General features: G+C 33.6%; 1 protein-coding gene across 1 annotated transcript in view; it reads left to right on the forward strand.

Moving 5' to 3' along the window:
* The first annotated feature begins 3,745 nt into the window (after positions 1–3,745).
* The window catches only part of LOC143059117 (von Willebrand factor D and EGF domain-containing protein-like), a 70,342-nt gene continuing 52,838 nt past the window's right edge, over positions 3,746–21,249 (forward strand). Inside the window, exons 1-3 of the mRNA XM_076232608.1 lie at positions 3,746–4,171; positions 19,567–19,737; positions 20,716–20,941. Coding sequence (XP_076088723.1) covers positions 19,717–19,737; positions 20,716–20,941 — 247 coding nt within the window. The 5' untranslated portion in view covers positions 3,746–4,171; positions 19,567–19,716. The remainder of the gene's footprint in view (positions 4,172–19,566; positions 19,738–20,715; positions 20,942–21,249) is intronic.

The raw sequence follows: 21,249 nt of genomic DNA on the forward strand, positions 1-21,249 counted from the left end.
GCATTGCCTACTTATTTCATGCACTGTATGTTTTTCATGATCGTCCTGACTATACTGGAAATAGTTGATAAAAGTCAACCACGTTTTTTGAAGCAATTCAACCAAAAAAAAAAAAGGAAAAAGTTTCTCGACTTTCTTAAAAATGCAGTAAAGGTATAGCACTCTCATTTATCAAGTTTGGCACAGATCTTCACACGTGCTTTTGCGCCATCGTCTCCTTTTTCCATGACTTTTTTGGATTGCAACCTCATTTTTCATCGTCCTTGTCGATTCCCATTTGTTTACGTTATATATACTAGAGAACGAAAAAGAATAAAATGTAGGAATTTTATTTGCTATCATATATTGCAATATATATTTGAACCCTACGAACTTATGCATTAGTTCTTTATTGTTCATTTTAGTTTTTTCCTTTGCCTCGTCGATATTATCGTTTTAATTGTTTGTACGATGTTATTCAAGTTAACATAAGGTGTATAAGATCATGTTTAGTAACGCTTTAACAGGATTAGTGTAAAATATAACAAACATAAAAATACCGGAATCAAATATTTCCTTTTTATGTCTTCTCAACAACAAAAGAAACTTAATAAATTGACCCATGACATGTCATCTCATATGTTTGAATGTTCCTATTGTTGTGGTACAACTCGTTCACGTTGACTATTTTAGAAGCATTTTCTTAACAGCGTGGACAACCGCAATACTTATGTTGGTAATAATACTGATTCATATTAATAAATTGGTCCATGACATGTCATCTCAAATGTTTTAATGTTCCGATTGTTGTGATACATCTCGTTCACATTGACTATTCTATATATTAAAAAAAAAGATGTGGCATGCAACTCTCCACAAGAAACCAAATGACACAGAAATTAACATATATAGGTCACCGTACGCCCTTCAACAATGACCAAACCCCATACCGCATAATAAGCTATAAAAGGCCCCAAAATGACAATGTGAAACTATGCAAACGAAAAAAACTAAAGGCTTCATTCATGTACAAAAATGTGGTGGGGTTTGTTAATCGTTTTACTTAGTACATAAGAACAGTAAAATAGACCGAGTATAAAAATCATGTCGGGTAAAAGGTTTACAATTATAAAATTATAACATGTACATGCTTATGGAATTATTATCATTCAACTTGTATTTATATTTTATATATATTGGACTATTTTATATATTTGAACTATTAATCGGGTTTGTAATAGCATGCAGTGGCGGATCCAGAAATTTTCATAAGTGGGGGCCCACTGACTGACCTAAGAGGGGGCCCGCTCCAGTCACGCTTCAATGATTCCCTATATAAGCAACCAAATTTTTTCCCAAAAAGGGGGGGCCAGGGCCCCCTGGGCCCCCCTCTAAATCCGCCTCTGGCATGAGGAACACGACGGATGCCACATGTGGAGCAAGATATGCTTACCCTTCCGGAGCACCTGAGATATCCCATAGTTTTTGGTGGGATTCGTGTTGCTTAGTCTTTAGTTTTCTATGTTGTGTATTGTGGACGATCGTCTTACTTGTTTGTCCTTGTTTTTACCATGGCGTTGTCAGTTTATTTTGATCTATGAGTTTGTATGTCCTCTGGTATATTTCTTTCATGTACTAATTACTATTTATGGTAATTTATGTGTGCATGTCTCTATAATATTGTGTTATGGTTTATGACGCAATAAAAAGATATAAAGTACAAAAACAAACTTCACAATCATGAGCTAGGCTACTTACAGATTTACAGCTGATTGCATTGAGTGTGTAGTCAAAGTAACAGTGAAAGGTAACATCCTTGGTTTGCTTGCTTGCTTGCGAGTCATTATTAGGTAAGGTATAATACCCTGCTTTCGAAGTAGCCTAGTCTCACAGACAGATAGATTGGTTATCCATCGGTCTAGTCTACTCTCAAAGGAGGGGAGTCTACATAACCTAATAATAACTTCACGGTTCAGCTAGCAAGCAAGCTAACCAAAGATATTACCTGTATCTTGACACTCAATGGAATCGGCTGTAAGAGAGAGCAATCATTAGCTAAGCTACTAATAGCTTTAAGACTAGTCGAGTTATTCATCCAACTGCCACAGTTTCTTTCTGTCTTAACTTATATGGGATGGTAAAGTTAGGTTCTATTAGCTATATAGTAACATTGCTTGCCTTCAGCGCTCTGCATACGATTATATATCTCTAAGTTGATACGATTTTCCGGGGCTTGTATTTTCTATCATCATTGCCTTGATAGAGGATTCCTACATGCTATGTCGTAATTACGACATAAATTTTTTTTTTGAATGGCCCTTATCGGCTTCCGTACCAAACAGCAACGAAAACCGTTTCATCGAATTAATAAAAACCCGGGATTATAGTTGAATGACCGTTATGGAATATCCGTTTCACAGATGATAACGAATACGTTCATAAAGTCGTAACTAACATCCCGTCCCCTTTTTATGAATGTGACCTAACGAATTAGACTTTTAATCGGGTACATGAGCAACACGACGGGTGCCACATGTAGAACAGGTATTGTATACCCTTTCGGGGCATCTGAGATCACACTCAGTTTTGGTGGGGCTCGTATTGCTCAACCTTCAGTTTTCTATGTTGTGTTTTGTGTACTTTTGTTTATCTGTTGGTCTTTTTTTCTTATTTAGCCATGACGTTGTCAGTTTATTTTCAACTCAAAAATTTGAATGTCCCTCTTGATATTTCGCCTCTCTTATTAGAAATATGAATGTGCGTTTAGCAATTAGCCAATGTACATCAAAGAGACATTTAGCAATAGATAAGCAGTATATACATTTGCTTTCAAAACACCTTTTTCCAATTCCACTAAAGATCTCTGTCCTCCATTCCAGACCACATTTTACAGATTGTCAAAATTAACACTATAATCTTGTTTTATTACTTGAAATTACTTTTTATAACACATAATAAAACTACAACTAACAAACGATCTGTGAAATGATTAAACACATAACTAACATATATTAAGATAAAAATGTAAATATTAAAAATATCTGTGGTTATTTGACAAGCACCTGGATTTACACCTGTACATCGACATGTACAATGCAAAATATCTACATCACCAATCTTGGAAATTCCAATACAATGCAGATTTAATGATAGAGGCGAAACTCTATATATTTTATTGTAAAATCAGTTTTATAGATAGAAAAGGGGAGGGTGTTCGTCCAATTTGAATATTTGTTTACGATTAGTTGTTAAAAATATAAGAAAAATGGGAAATTTTTTGACCGTGCGATTTTCTCCTTATCAAATAAGGAAGTATATTCCGCCGCGATCGGCGCTTTTCTTACTGAAAATTATTAGCACAAAAATAAACAATAAAAGTAATCAAAGTAACAAAAAATATATTTATAATTTACTTTTATTTCACGTATCATGCAGTTTGGGGAAAGAAAGGGGAATGGAATCCCTTATTTTGAAAAAAAAAAATAATTAAGGAGACCTCTCCGAAAATAACTTATTATAGAGCACCTGTTTTTCCAGGTTGTTATTCCTCTTACTTCTTTTTTAATTTTTTAAATCCACCCGTGCAACCCTCTCAGTTTCCTCAATTTCTTCCTCAACTTGATCATTTGAATTCATTCAGTAAAGCATAAGGTTAATTTTCTGATGAACCAAATAATCTCCGACTCCTCCTCCTATCCGATATGGATACCTGTGAAATTTGGTAATGTATTGGGACATTTAATAAAATGAAATTAGTGCGATGAAAGTGTACGTTGCTGCACCGGTATATTTAAATTACAGATGAGGCATTTGAAATGTTTTTCGTCTGCCCAGCAGACGGTCAATTCGCCAAACATTTGCGAGTGAACTTTGACTAAAATTTTTGAATAAGATGTGTTAGAATTTGTGATAAATAAACAATTTTGGATTCATAACACTAGTATCATCATTCATAATTTGAGAGAGAATTTGCCCTGCCAATAATTCGTGAGAGAACTTTGACTAAAAATTGTTAGCAATTGTGATTATCATACAATTTTACTTGAAAATTTTGAATAAGATGTGTTAGAATTTGTGATAAAATACAATTTTGGATTCATAACGTTGGTATCATCATTCATAATGGAAGTTTATTTACTTTTATACAAGATATCAATAGTGTTTTTAAACTTATGGGAGTTTTACAAGTGCGGTAAGTTTATTTTTAGTTTTGATATATTTGATATGACAATAGTTTGTAATTAGATTTGTTGATATTGTCAAATTCATGTCAACAGTATAGTTTACAGATGATTAAATTGTTTGAACAACGAATTAAAAAAAATGATTTGAATCTACTATTAAAGGTTATGAACTTTTATGTGATTTAATAGAGTAAATATTTATTGAATGTTAAATTTAATATAAATTATGAAATGCATGCAGTAGTTTTTAAACAACTTTTTTTTTAAAACTTGCACTAACGTTTTGTATTATACGCCATGCGTCCATGTGTTTTTATCAAACCTATATCATTTGAGATTGCATGTTTAAAGTGAATTTGACATGTAGTCGAATAGAAGATATGAAAACATAAGCAAATCATGACTGAATTCAGAGCGAGGGACACGTTTTCATTAAAAAAGGAGAAAATGGGAGGGGATATTTTTTATCGTTTTTATCCTGAAAATAAAAATTACAATATTTGAGATGATTTTTTCGGCCGTTTTATTTAACTTGGCTGTAATTCTGACTGCGGGTTATGCATTTATTGTAATTATAAAAAGAAGATGTGGTATGATTGCCAATGAGACAACTCTCCACAAGGGATCAAATGACACAGAAATTAACTGCTATAAGTCAAAGCCCTTTTAGTGTCTTTTTGTTGACTCAATTACTGCAATCGCTGTGTTTGATGTGCATGCTCTTAATGAACCCCAAAATAAAATAAAAAGATTGAATGTTCTTTTTGCTGTATAGAAATAACAACAGTTCTTTTTTCACTTTTGGGCTAAGTAATTATCTTTTCCCAATATAAAACCAATCTCAAAAACGTTATATAAAAAATGCTCAAAAACATTCACAGAAAAAGAAGATAATAGTATAAATATATTAAAAAACGAAATAAATCCACGTTTTTTATAGTGTTCAATACATTTTGTTTATCAGCAAACTTTTGAAATACGAATTGTTAAAAAAGAAGAAAACGTAAATCGCTAATCATTCAAAAAAATTGTGAACAGAATTTGAACAATCTTAAGATTTCGCCTCGCAACTAGTAAAAAGTTGTCGAAACGGTTGCCATGTATGGTTTTTCCTCTAGGGGACTAATTATATATATTATCTAAAGTGAAAACAGGCTGTAAAATGCACTATTTATGCAGACTTGCTGTTTACATTAATTTTATCATGCATATCAGTGTTCCCTTATCGAATATTACATGAAATTATAATAAATTTACACGGAGTTTAAATATAGCGTTTAATTAAAAGTATGTCAGAAAAATGCTCAAATAAATTAGTATGTACAGAGTTTTAAGTGGTTTCATTAAGTACCATTGTTTAGTTGCCAATTTAAGTGGTCGAGTAGCCAATAATTAAGAATTAAATGCTTCTAGTTGAAATATATTGGGGGTGCACATGCTCGAGGCTTTTACGACCCTATAAATTACAAAAACGAAACATTCAATGCCCATTCAATGCTAACAATTACATTTTTATTCTACAACCATGAAATTTAACTGTCAAATTTTCTGTTTGTTTTCCTTATGCATTGATGTGTACGTTGTCGCGGGAAGCGTGCGCTGTTATGGATATTGCATTTTATTTTTTGGTGGGTGAAAAAAAATTCTAGCTTCACCTTAACCCGAATAATCCAGTCGTTATATTTCACTCACTTCGATCGCTACATTAACCTCCGGAGTCGCCGTAATTATTCGAGTTAGCTTCATCTCCTCTTTTTCGACACACAGGCGCTTGGGGAAATGCACTCCCTCCTTATTTATTTTTTTTGGTGTTTAAATTATTACATCATATATACTAAAAAGAATTGAACCACAAACAATATGAAAACGGGGGATAAAAAAATACCTTGGCGTATATGCATAAAACCACTTTAGTTAAGATAACCAATCATTATACTAATATATCGTTGGAAATGTAGAAAAATCCGTCCGTTCGCGGAACAAATCTTAACTTAACGGGTCATGTACTTGTTCTATTATAAAACTCGTGAGGTTATTATATTTCAAATTCACTGTCATTAGGTTTTATCATCAAACTAACGTTTTATGTATGGGTAATTTAAGATATAAAGTTCATAAGAATTTGAATCTTTTAAAAATATGTAAAAGATACAATTCTCTGTTGGACTTGCAAGAGTTTTACGACCTTAATTGGTCTTAAACTTACGGAAGTCAAATACTTGAGGTTCTGTGAACAGCTTTCACATCATCAAAGTAAATATACCCAAGTTGTTTTTCTTATCTTCAAAGATATACAGTGTATACATAATGTTATTGACCTCCATTCAATAATTTCTTAAATCTGAAATACACGAAAATTTGTCTCTTGAAAGTTTGATAAAGTCATAAATATCAAGTAGACGCCAACAACTTTTGAGATAAAAATCCACAATTTTCAAAATGTAAAAAAGGGGGGAGTCGAGAGTTTGACAAAATAAATACAAGGAAAATTTCAAATACTTATTTAAACATACTACTGTTATTCAAGTTACACACACCTTTTTTTTTACTTGACAAGCGATTTATGTTTCAATTCCATTAGGGTAACAACGTAGCGGCTTCTAAGATCCACGCCATGCATTCTCCGCATAAGATATATATGTGTCAGTCAAGCCATATTATAAGAGGTAGCGACAAAGTCTTTTAAAGTAATCGTGCTCTTTCACTATAACTCGATGATTTCAATAATAAGTAATTGTGGTATGATTAACTATCTACCGAGACCAATGGCGTGGATGTAAGCAAGTATAGAATAGAGTACGCCATCAACAAAGACCAAAACCCATACAATATATTGACATGCATTCGTTAATATTATGGTAAACGTTAATTTTGTTTTCTCGACATTTGTTAATTATTTTACAAAGTGAATTTATAATAACCTTATGAGGTCTTGCAATGACGCTGAACACGATTTCATGACTTAATTAATACGATAGTATTTTGCCTTTGGTCCGTTCAAAGTAACTTGTTCATATTCCTGGGTTCACTGATCCTGATCCTAAGGTAAATATTGAGTTTGACACAACTGGTATCTTTGTGCTTTCTTGTTTCTACTTGTTACTGTATTTTCTCTGGGTAATGTCACATTGTATACTTTAGGTTAAATTGTTTAGGCGCAGGATCGGAATTCTTATGCTTAGTGTTTCTTCAGGGCCGTAACTACCTATGAGGCAGTTGCCTCCCCTGAATTTTCTACACCAAAATTTTTTTTGAAGTAATAAAATGAAATATAGACAATATGTACACGAAGAACTTGAATTTATATTATAAACAACAAAAACTTACAGTTTTAACACTGTTATCATGACACGTGACGGTGATATATCTGTCATTTTCCTGATTTTTGATCGAACGTGAACCGTTTCAGTATATTTTTTGTTCGTGTTGCCGTCCGTCTGTTATTCAGTATTTGTACGAGAACACATACGAAACTTTGCTTTTGACAACTTTGAATAAAACTTAACTATTCACATTTATTAGGGGCTCCATTAAGCAGAGGAAGTTCCCTTTGTATTGTGAATCTTTTGAGATCGGAAATTCGTAACAGGCTGAATCAGCTGTTGGGTAATTTTTTAACGTCTCCCTGCCGATCGTACGAGAACATTATGGTCAATACCCCTCCCATTCGTTGAAACAGATACTTTCTAAACTAAGTATATACTAGTTTTGAAAGTCCCTGGTTGTAGTTATATACATGTCTGTTCAGCTTTCAACCATATTGAAATTCCAGGTCCTCGACAAAAAAAAATATCTTGCTTTCTATGATCTTGCTTTATATGTTTTTTTCAACTTACCAGTTTGATTTCTAACAAAAATATCTTTAAATACAGATAACAATTGATTGCATAAAAAATGCTTCCAGGGTCCGGCAATAATGATGTTTCTTAAAGTAAGTAAATCGAAGGAAAACGGGTAATTTTTAGCCATTTAACTGCGAGGAAAAAAATCGGCGGGGGCTGCTCTCCCTATACCCTCTCTTATGGGCCTCAATCGGTGGCCCCCAAACCCCTGCCTCCCCTGAATTCGAACCCTAGTTACGGCCCTGTTCTTGGAATCACCCCGAACTCTTTAAATATTCTCCTATTGTATTCGCTGTTATCTCGTATGTATCTTTCTTTGGTGGTGCTAGAAGTGTCTGGAGATCTATTGGGATGCTACGAATCTTCAGCTGTCTTTTCATTTCTTCTCGTTCTTGGTTGTATCGTGTACAGTTGTGTAGAAAGTGTACATTCGCAGTATGTCGGGCGGGATTGTCCTATCTGATTGCGGAATTTATGTAGTCTATTGTAGCCTGTTTTAATTTGTCTATAACTGGTTTAGAATAAGTGGATTGGTCTTATACCTACCATATGTATTACTAATCAGGCCATAAAAAAGAATAGGTTTGTTTGCCCAAACGTTACCTACCCAGAAAAAAGCTGCCTACTCAAATTTTTTTATTGTCCTGATTTGAAAAAGTTTTTTTTAATCAGATAGGCATGAAGACTAATAAACACCCGATACTTCAATTTCTCATTTTGAAAAAAAAATGCCTACCCACCTACCCAATGTCTCAACCTTTGGGTAGGGTTTGGGCAAACCAAAATATTTTTAATTGTGGCCTCATTTAATTTACGATAGCCTTGATCCTCTGTACCTGGTCGTTACCTCTCTGGTGTGGTCCTTTCAATGTCACAAATGCGAAACAATTATATAAATATTAAATTGTTTGATTTGCAGTTTGTTTATGCATGTTCAGTGTTAACACTTGAATAAAAATGGTCAAACTGTCATTTAGAAGAACATGAATAATCGCCCACTTTAGCTTATCAGATTTATCATCGCGTACGTTTAGGAACAAAAGGAAAATTCGTAGACCTAACATCTATTTAAATCTGGTAAGAAAGTAATTTTACTTCTTACATATAAAAAAAATAAATAATCGAATAAATTAGAGATTTAATTATCTTGATTTGCTGACCGTTATGCGCCATGTTATTTTTCAAAATATTTATTTAGATTGTTGTGCAAGAGTAATATTTTGGTTGGTTGATCTAAATATCCCTAAATGGCCACGTCCACTTGTATTTTTGTCCATCTAATGAGTTAAGCCTTTTTCAACTGATTTTTATAGTTCGTTCTTATGTTGTACTGTTATACCACTGTCCCAGGTTAGGGGGAGGGTTGGGATCCCGCTAACATGTTTAACCCCGCCACATTATTTATGTATGTGCCTGTCCCAAGTCGGGAGCCTGTAATTCAGTGGTTGTTGTTTGTTTATGTGTTACATATTTGTTTTTCGTTCATTTTTTTTTATATAAATAAGGCCGTTATTTTTCTCGTTTGAATTGTTTTACATTGTCTTATCGGGGCCTTTATAGCTGACTGCGGTATGGGCTTTGCTCATTGTTGAAAGCCGTACAGTGACCTATAGTTGTTAATGTCTGTGTCATTTTGCTTTTTTGTGAACAGTTGTCTCATTGGCAATCATATCACATCTTCTTTTTTATATTAGCATACGAATTAAATAAGAGGTCAATGAAGCAGATTAATTACTTAGTGCTTAATGTCCAGTGGCAAATATTAGAGGTGTATATATATAAAACGCAAACTGATATGCTATTATCAAATGATTATATACTTCTTAGAACACAATCTTATATTAAAAATGTAATTATGATTGTTGTATGTTAATTACATTGCTCTAAACAGTGGCGGATCTTGAAATTTTCATAAGTGGGGGCCCACTGACTGACCTAAGAGGGGGCCCGCTCCAGTCACGCTTCAGTGATTCCCTATATAAGCAACCAATTTTTTTCCCAAAAAGGGGGGGGGGGGGCGGGCCCCCCTAAATCCGCCTCTGCTAAACCAGACCGACACACATGCTTTCTCACAAGATACTGTGACAGTTTACAGTGTAATGCGACACCCGACCAGAAGAGAGAAGTCACTTTACTAAACTTTGTGACTACAAACACAATAGTACAATCGATGGGTAAAAAGGCAAATTTTCAAAATGCTAGCTTGAAACTGCCCCTGGTGCAAACCATATAACTCGGTGAAGGTTTTGGTGATGTTGGACTTTACAAAGAAAACTTATCTTGTACCTCAATTATTGCAATTGGCCACAGTTTCTCCGTTTGATGGGTACGAATTCTCGGTTATTAAATTCGTAGTAACGTCGTGTATGAATGGAGACGTTTATTCTAAGCCTTGCTCCTTTAGGAAAGTGCTTCGCTCTCTGAATGTTAAAGAGCCTTGCAAAAAAAAATATCAATGTTTTTGGGTTTTTTTTTTTTTTTTTGCGTTCTCCTTTATGAGTTAACAGGTAACTCAAATTTTGACATAGCCGTACTAGTTTGGCCCTCTTCCATCAACACCCAACCCTTAAAAAAAACCAGCCACAAATCAATAAATCAATAGGAAACACAGTTAATACATAAAAATGATGTAAACATCGGTCTTTTATAGCTGACTATATACGGTATGGTTTTTTTTACAATGTTGAAGGTAGTACGGTTACCTATAATTGACTACTTCCACTTTATCTTTCTCATTGGCAATCATATCTCATCTCCTTATTTTCATTATGATTAAACAAAATATCACTCAAGTCAGCTCATTGGTTGCGGATAACAGACTAACAGACTCAACAATCATTACAGCGGATTCCATTGAGTGTGTAGCAAAAGGTAATATCTTTGGTTAGCTTACTTGTTAGCTGAACCATGAAGTCTTTGTTAGGTAAGGTAAACTACCCTACTTTAAGAATAGAATAGTCCGACAGAAGGCCCATCTATCTGTCTGTTGGACTATGCTACAATGAAAGGAGGGTAGTAAATCAGATCTTCTAATGACTTCACTGTTCAGCTATCAAGCAAGCTAACCAAAGATATTACCTTTTGCTACACACTCAATGGAATCCGCTGTAATCATTCCCGTTTGCTGAAGTGCTGATACCAATCTACTACCGTCGTTTATTTTCACACCGATTTTCCTTTTCATTCATAAATGAGTCCAACTCTTAACGTCTTCATTGACAATCCATTTAAACTTCTCTTTTTTCATTTTTTATTGTTCAAAATTTATCTTGACATATATAACTCTTTATCACGAATCAGTCATTCAAAAACAGATTTTATGTACTTGAAGATTTGGTTATATTTTAATATGTCACTTTTGTTTAGAATTTTGTTTGCATTTGTACTTTATTCGTGTATTTACATTTAAAAAAACTTAAACTTTTATACCATATCTAATGCATCTATATGTGTCGATTTGTGTTCGGAATAATGGCCCCGATAATGAATCCATAAAAATTGACACGTGTTTAATAAACTGTAAATATTCTAGCGTTCACAGATTGAAAGTGTTTAAACGGGTCATTAACTGCGTCGTTAACAGGTTAATTAACTATTAAATCTTCTTTGAACTAGATTTAAATTTGAACATGTTAAAATGTTTGATTAAGACTATAGATATCATCAGTGAAAAAAACCTATTCTGATCAATGCATATATGGTATTTAGCAAAGAAATTGGTATCGGGTCATTTAATAAAGATTTATTCAGATTCATTGATAACTGAGGGTTTAGATGAGTGTCCTTTATTTATGAATCCTTTATTTATCAAGGATTCAATGTATGCCAATTATTCTCTATTCTATTAAACAAAGGCAAACGTAGTTGACCATGTACCCCCTTATCCCTTATGGAGCTACATGTGATAAATGCATAGTATTTTTTTTTCATGTTCAATTCCTAATTTTGTGTAGTTTCGGAAATGTGTGTGATGTATAAAATTAGGACACTATTATTGCTTTAAATACTTATCTTCATCTTAAAAATCATGTGACCTTTAACATGAGCAAAAGCTCCGCTATATTGTTTTCATGACCGTTTGACGGAATTTCGCAGTTCCTGATTGGTACGCGGACCACGGCCCAACTATGTTTCTAAACAGCCCTTCTGACGTCTGAGCAATTTCGGACTATTCAATTCGAGTGCATGCCAACCCAAGCAATGGTTTGAATTAAATTATTTGCTTAATGTTGATAAGAATGCAAGTGAAACCATAGTTTAATTAACAAATGTATACAATGGGGAAAGAAACCTGCAAGTTTTTTCCTGACTCGCTCACCGATCTCATTGTAAAATACAAAATATAAATTACAAAAAATAGACAAGCACACGGAAATTGATTTATTTTTATTAAAGAACTTGGCAGGACATATTGTATATACATGCTTGAAAAAGTAAGCAAATAAATTTACCTTATTATAACGAGTTTCTCTTTCTTAATTCATCAAGTTTTATTTATGTTTAAAAACGAGAGGGAATTAAATAACATATACACAATTTAGCCATGCAATTCAATAATCCGTCATTTTAGTTTCGTGACCTCGTGGCTTTGATAAAAAGATAAAACATATACCAGTTGTATTTTTTAATGCAACGTGTAACGCTCCTCCAGAATCAAAGGAGAATATGAAATATTATATACACACATTAAAACCAATACTCAGTCAATTAACAACCAGGTTACACGTTACCACGAGGCTCGGGTCAGGAAAGGTCATCTCGATTTACCAAATATTTGAAAGCAATCGCTTTATGCAATCTTGAACATCTCAATACAACCGTATTATCATGGACAGACATGTATAATCTTATATCACTAGAAGAAATTTCACGCATTGAGGTTTTAAAGGGTTAAATTACTTGCCGATTATTACGAAGAAGTCTCTTAATAAGTTTAACCTCTTCTTCGACTTTATGCAGGTGCAAAACTGTTATGTACGTCACTCACAGCGCGTTGAAAAATACTATTGAAAGTTTAAGAAATAATTCCTTCATGTCATGCTCTATGCTCATTTTAACATGGGTAGGCATTATATTTGTCGATATTTTACACTGAGCGTTAGCGAGGTGTAAAATGTGGTCAAATATAATGCCTACCCATGTTAAAATGAGCATAGAGCATGACATGAAGAAAATATTTCGATTCTAATAGGACAAATACCGTATTTTTATAGGTCGAAGCGTACGAAATTACCGTAAAAATGTTTGGCTGTTCTCGTTTCCTCCTCCAGGAGTCTGTGCATTGCATTTCATATTTGATAAGTTTAAAAACTACGATCAGGATAAATATATGTTGTTATATATTATAAGTTTATGTTAGCTGCCTAAATGTATATATTTTAAAGGAAAACGATGGAAATAGCGTTAATTTAAACAGTAAGTTAGTGCGCATGTGTCAAACATATTTTCTGCTCATTAGAACACGGCTTTGTTTTCAAAGCGTAATAAGGACGTCATATTAGAAACGTTATTATATTTCAGGTCAATAGCTTTTGTTTTATTTTTTAACGTTGTTCCCCAATAAATTTCGAACGAGTATTTATGATGCGGTAAAAACAGAATCTTTTGTTTCAAAATTTACATGCAACTTACACATGATGATAAAGTATGGACACTAAACAGCAGATTTGCTATCTTACATTGAGATCGAGCTATTATTCAAGAATATATTATACCCGATATTCGTCTTGACTGCATTAAACTGTTTGTTTTTGCAATATTAAAAAAGTTGGTATAGTCAAGTTCTCCATTATTTTGTTTTTCTAAACTATATTAAAATTGTAAATATTAATTCATTCCAATAACTTTTCCATGTGACCGTTCCATTACACCTCTCCTGGTTTTACCGTTTTCCACTCTGGTATGATAATGAGTGTCAATATCGACTAATTACTTTTCAATGTTTATCTGTGGGTCTGTTTCAACACGTGTATTCCACGTACATATCTGCTTTGTTTTTCTGTTTTTCAAATTATTTGCTGCATTTTACATTGTAGTTCATTGTTCATACATCGCTCATATCTCACTTGAAAACTCGTCATACATTTTGAATATTTAACCAGATTTCAAAAATTGATAAAATATTTAGAGAATTTTACCATGTATCCTATTTATATAAGCAGATGTTGGCCATGTTATTTCTGCCATTGTTTTTGTTTGTTCGGTGTTAAACTCGACCTCTTCGTAATCGTTTTACGTTTGTTTTGGGAGTCATTTTGAAAAATTTTTGAATGCCAAATTCGGTAACATACACTGAGGGTCTGATTGAGGGCATTTCTTTTCTGTATACTTTAATTTTAGGTAATTCTTCAATGTTCTTTATATTTCTACCCACTATTCTATTCTTTTTATATTTTAGAACGCATGCAGTCATTCGCTCTTCTAATTTTTTGCCCTATTTTTTTTTCTCTATTCTTGATCCACCTTTCTGTAGATTTGATCCATTTTATATTCTCTATTTCACAAACCCCATCTACACTCCTCTTTTCTGTAACCCCAATCCAGACATGCTTTTGTCATCAATTCTCGTTGATTTAACCTTTTAAAATACAGATGTATAAATATTATCTTAATGCTGATGGTAAATTAGTGTCTAACGTCCAGTGGCAAATTTGACATGCATATCTGGACAAGGACTTTTAACGGGCTAATTCACAAGGTAGAAATATAGAGGGCATGTCATCCTTTTAGACACTCAGGAGCACAAACTTATGAAGGTGAAAAGCTCCCTCCCCAAAAAACAATAATAAACTTTTATCATCTTTATAGTCTAATAGTGTATTCAGGCGGTGTTCTCTATTAGTTCATTTTTAACCAAAACAAAGTGGAAGAGGGACACAAACAAAGCACCGTTTAATCCCCTGCCTCCCCCGTCTCCTACGCATGTGACAGAAACATAATCGATCCGCAAACAGTCGTGTTAAATAGAATTTTAAAACAACTAAAGATAAGGTGGGATTGCCAATGATAAACTATATCCACCAGAGACCAAAGGACAAGAATATAAACTACTATACAGGACACCGTGCCCACTTTATAAATGAGCAAAACCCCTTATGTAAAGTTAGCTTTAAAAGGTCACAACATGTAGTTAAGATAATATCAATGGCATGATTTATAATAAAATCGAAAAACGGCAAACAGCTACTAACGTGGATCGTTTCTAAATTTACAAGCTCTATAAACAACATCAGTCTTAAATTTAGGCTGATTGCGAATAGCAGAAACTCGTTCAGTCTTATAGTGTAAAGATTGGCGAAAAGTATAACTACATTCTAAATATAAATCTACGATAATCTGTATACATGCTGTATGTGGCGAATAGATTTTAGAGAACAACGGAACAATACAGCAGAAAATGGGTGAAAAAAGGAATAGAGAAAAAAAAAGAATACAAAAATGAAGGACCCCCTTATTGATCCTCAACTATCACTGATATTTTTAACTAAAGGTAAATAACAATTTTATGAGTAAACAAGTTAAGACAAAGACACAGATTATTGTTTGACTTTTCTGACACCAAAAACGTTAAATCTATCATTTAAGAAAAATAATTATATACCATTTACCATCTCGGTGGGGCCTCTAATTTCTTATATCTGACATAATGCCACAATATCTTACATATTTAATAACAGCAAAGATAAAAGTCAATATATCCATTAATATAACACTCATATAATTTGATTTACATTTTACTATGTCACAACATGAACATATCGCAATTAATCTTGATAAAAACTTTCTTGGTGGTATTTGATCTGTTTTCTATAATTATTATACTCAGCATCTACTCGCCGGGATTGAGTTCTACGTAGCTGCTATCAATATCTATGTAACAGCTAGTCTAAAGCTACACGTTCAATAGTCAAAATCTACGTAGCACTACGTAGCCGCTACGATATTGAATGCAACCCAGCTGGTAAATGATAGTTGTATGTGTCCTTGGTTGCGTTCAATATCGTAGCTGCTACGTATAGCGGTACCTATATTTTGGCTATTGAATGTATAGCTATACCCTAGCCGCTTAATAGATCTAGATAGCCTGAAAGTATCATGCTATCTAGCGAATACAAAAAACCCAATCTCATCCCCGTACAGCCGGATAACAGAAACACATGTATGTCCACATAGACATGTACCGTGCAAGGGAGGATCAAGCCACTTTTAAAAAGGGGTTCCAACCCCTGGATAAAAGGGGGGTCCCCTCCCCTTGGCTCCTCCACTGCCATGTTAAAGCAAGTTCATTGTCCCCAAAAAACACTTGAGAACTATTCCTGAAGCAATGCGGAGTGCTGTAGTTGGTGTTGAGAGAGACGCTAAAGTAGCAATTGACCGAATCTCTGAGGACCGAATAGCCATTAAATAAGTGTTTTAGTATACAGAAAGTACGGGAAAAGGTTTTCCTTTAATATAAAAATAGTTCATACCACTTAAATAGCTTTTGAAACTGTAAACCGGTCAATAGTACTTTGAGAATCTCTATTAACCGGTAAACAGTCTTTTTCAGACAATTTCCTCGTAATAGAAATTTTGTTTGTCTGCAATTGTATAGAGAAAATACATAATACAACTTTTTTCAAAATTAAGTACTCTGTTATTATAAATCAAATTTCATTCCAAATTATCTGTTTTAAATTTTAAGTCTGGTATAATTTATTATTATTTTAGGTGTGATTTAAACTTTTCCGACTGTTTACTTTATCTATATCAAATAAAGTGCATATTTTGACGATGAATTTCACCCCAATTGTTATCAATCATAATGAATTGTGTATTGCATAACACATAATTATACATATTTACACTCATAAATACTCTTCGCTCTGTCATTTAATGGATTATGTTGACAAGATAACTTTTTATGAAGTAGCCATTAGTTATAAAGATTAATTGTGCGCAGGTCACGAATTATTTAAATCTTCGTGTCTGTACCTTAAATTACCATGCAGAACCTTTGATCATATAATTACAATGTAACCATCTTAAAAAAATATATAGATATTATGTAAACAAATGTATACCCAAACTGGAAGTGTGGGTGGTAGACTTTAATAACTTGGTAGATCCAGTATGGCTGGTACATTCAATCAGTATGGTAGTATACTGCAATGACCTTCTCCCTCTAGTCCGATATGATAGTATATTGTAATGGCCTTACATTAATAGGGCCGTTAGTTTTCTCGTTTGAATTGTTGTACATTGTCATTTCGGGGCCTTTTATAGCTGACTATGTGGTATGGGCTTTGCTCATTGTTGAAGGCCGTACGATGACCTATAGTTGTCAATTTCTGTGTCATTTTGGACTTTTGTGGAGAGTTGTCTCATTGGCAATCATACCACATAGTCTTGTTTTTATATTGGTTGTACACTGAAATGACCTTGTCCATCCATTATGGTAGTATACTGTAATAACCTTGTCCTTCAAGTATGGTAGTACACTTTGATGACTTTGTCCCTCCAGTATGGTAGTACTCATCAATGACCTTGTCCATCCAGTATGGGTGTTACACTGTAATGACCTTGTCCATTCAGTACGGGGCGAACACCTCAATGACCTTGTCCATCCAGTATTTGGCGTACACTTCGATGACCTTGTATATCCAGTATTGGGCGTACACTTCAATGACATGTCAATCCAGTATGAGCCTGAGTGTAAAACTCTAGATAATGACCTTGTCCATCCAGTATGGATGGTACGCTTCTAGACTATGACCTTGTCCATCCAGTATTGGTGGTACACTTCTATGACCTTGTCCATCCAGTAAGGGTTTTACATAGCAATGACCTTGGCAATCCAGTACATGTGGTAAACTGCGACGACCTTGTCGCTTCAGTCTGGTGGTACATTGCAATGACCTTGACAAACCAGTATGGGTGGTACATTTCAATGACCTTGCCCATTCAGTGTCAATCTAGTCTTGGTGGTACAATAAAGAGCTATACTTCACTAACCCTAAACATTAATCTAACCATACAACTGAAGATTACTGAACAAACAATTTAAAATTATTCCTACAAACCAGAAAGTTAAAGTGTTTGTTGACATTTTATTCCTTACTATTTTGGTCGAGTCGAAATTCAAAACAAAAAAAATAATAAAAAATCTGCATCTTGTATATAAAAATAGCAGTCATATGGAATCATTATTCAGAATAATTGAAAAACATATTGACCATCTATAGGAGTAAAATATAAATAAATCTTAAGAACACTACGTAGCGAATATAAATTTCAATAAGTTAATTATAAATGTAATTAAACAACATTGATTTAAAAGCACAACCTTTCTAAAATGCCATTTATAGATTACAAGGCCAAATATACTACATTTATTTAAATACAACAAATGCATCGGACATTTACTTACTATTTGCAAAACCGTAAAGCTGTCATTCAAAATGTTTGTTGAAATTTACAATGTAAATTGTAATGTTAATTTTGGTAATTAGCGTCACCTTTGAAATTTACATTTGATGAAGATTAATTGCTATAACCCAGCAGTTTCTCCGAGGGATTTATATTTTGTGCATTGGGTTTTATCCAGGTTGAAAAGGGTTCAACATGGGGGAATAATTTAGGTAACAATTATTGGGGGAAAAAAATAGACATTCTAACTTTTAGTACCAATAAGATACTGAGGGACAAAAATAATATTTGGCATCTTTATATAAAATGTACCTAAATACATTTTTAAACTTTTGTCTCAAGCAAATTTGAGGGTCAGTATGGGCAGAGACATATAATATGTTGTATATGTCTGTGGTGTGGGGTTTACAGGGTAAACAAAATAGAGAAAAACAGGCCGGAGATATAAACAATATGGGAACATTGGATGATGCTATGATTATTCAAATGATAGTGAATAATGGGCACAATGTATATATATATAAACTAATAGAGAAAAATGAAAAGACATAATAAGATATACATTGTTGAAGGATACGCCCATCCAGACCCTCACTAAATACTCACACAACTGCATTACACCTCGTTTGTAAATACCGTTGAAAGTTTATTATCATATGGTTTCGATACTTGTTTTCAAGGTAAGCTAGATCAAGTTTATCTTTACAGCCAATTTCAATGAGTGTGTAGCTAAAGGTAATATCTTTGGTTAGCTTGCTTGCTAGATGAACCGTGAAGTCATTGTTAGGTTAGGTGTACTACCCTCCTTTCGAAGTATCCTAGTCTTACAGACAGATAGATTGGTTATCTGTCGGACTATTCTTCTCTTAAAGGAGGATAGTTTACCTTTCTATGTATATTTTATTATGTTTTGTCATTTCATTTTTCTTTATTAGTTTATACCATAGTCTTTCCCGATTCGAAATGGTTTAAGATAACATTTGAATACAACACATCTGATTCAGTAAATCTTATGTTAATTAAGAAAGCGATAAACTTATGATTCATCTTCAATCTGTCAATGATTTTGCAATGTTTCGGGTACGTGGTATATACTTCAGTTTTGATTTGAAAGAGACGTACACTAATCATTTTTCTTTTATTTCTCAATCAAGATAGACCCATGCTCAGAAAAAAGGTATACAGTTATCGACGATTATCGACGATCACCTAACTACAATGCAAAACCTTCCGAACGTCGGCTGTGCGATAATCGAATCAAGCATGGATGGTATCGATTTAAAATTAACGGATCTGATGCAGAAATGCCAACCACATGTATTCCGGTAAGTAAAGGAAACCCTTCTATGTTGGGACAAGAGCAATTTATTTCCTTTCAGCTATAATCCTCATATCGAGGCTCATGCCAAACATCTTAATCATGATTTCTAAAAAGACCATCATCCGAATTTGGTAAAAAAAAATGGAGTAACTAAAATACCGAACTCTGAGGTAAATTTAAAAAAAGAAGAGGTCCACAAAACCAGAAAAAACATTGATTCAAATCTGAAATATTGTCATTCTTAAAAAAAAATCTTCAATAAATACTCTTTCGTGAATAAATAAACCTGACATTTTTGCAGCTTAATGATTTTAGAAAAAGAACACCAAAAATAAATTTTCTTTCTTGACAACAAAAATGTGCATTATTGTTTTCCTGATGACATGGATGATAAGTGGAAATATTTTGTTTTTTTCTGGACAAATAATGATGCCTGCATGATGCTTGGAACTGGAACATCAAATATTGGCATGACTGGACACTTGACAATTGTATCGATTTCATTGTCGTATCATACTTACATTATATTATTCCAAGCTTGGAATCTGCATAAATAAAATCAACCTTTCAAATAATTATATATGAGGGGGGATAGGAGGGGTCATGATCCCGAAATCCCGGGCTTAAAAACACGAAATCCCGAGGTCCCGAATTTAAATAAATAAAAATCCCGGATCCCGAATTTAAATAAATAAAAATCCCGGATCCCGAAATTCGAAATAAAGAATTCCCGGATCCCGAAGGGATAAGTCCCGAAATCCCGAGCTTAAAAACACCCGATCCCGGAGTCCCGATAAAGGTCCTATCCCCCCTCATATATATTAAGCAGCAGATACCTGAATGTCAAATAGACTGACAATCTTCGATTTTGCTTGAACGTGCCAGCTTTTTTAAAATAAGTTTTATTCATTTTAAAAGACTTGAAGTTTGTAAAAACTTTTTTTCACATACAAACTTTAAACCTCTAATAATTTATTTTCAGCACGGTTGTGGAACACGTGCCCCTATTTGGCTCCCTCTACCAGCAGATGGATTACCGTCTCCCGGAAAGAAAATAAGAACGCAAGCATGTGCATCGTTTGAGGTACCAGGGAGGGAATTAGAATGTTGTGGATTAAAATTCCCAGTTACCGTTAAAAACTGTGGAGATTTCTTTGCGTATCGTCTGAGAAGTACAAAAGGATGTGATCTTGCTTACTGTACTAAAGGTACTTACCCAATGAGAAACACACACACGTAAGAATTCCGAAACATACTTTTTGGAAATTGTACATTTGCTCATCGGAAGTTGTTTTAGAAATTCTAATAGAGACTTCCGGTTATCATTTTTGTGATAGAAAATATTTTATAATGTATTGAAGGACGAAAACTGCGATCACAATTCATTTTATTGACATCTCACCCTAAAGAAACAATATTCTGGAATATTATTTCCATTTGGAACTTATAACATGTAGTCTACGTTTCGGAAAATTAAAAACTTAGTCATGTTAGTTGGATTTTGAATTCGGAGAAA

The sequence above is a fragment of the Mytilus galloprovincialis genome, chromosome 14 (assembly GCF_965363235.1).
Source record: "Mytilus galloprovincialis chromosome 14, xbMytGall1.hap1.1, whole genome shotgun sequence".
Taxonomy (NCBI): domain Eukaryota; kingdom Metazoa; phylum Mollusca; class Bivalvia; order Mytilida; family Mytilidae; genus Mytilus; species Mytilus galloprovincialis.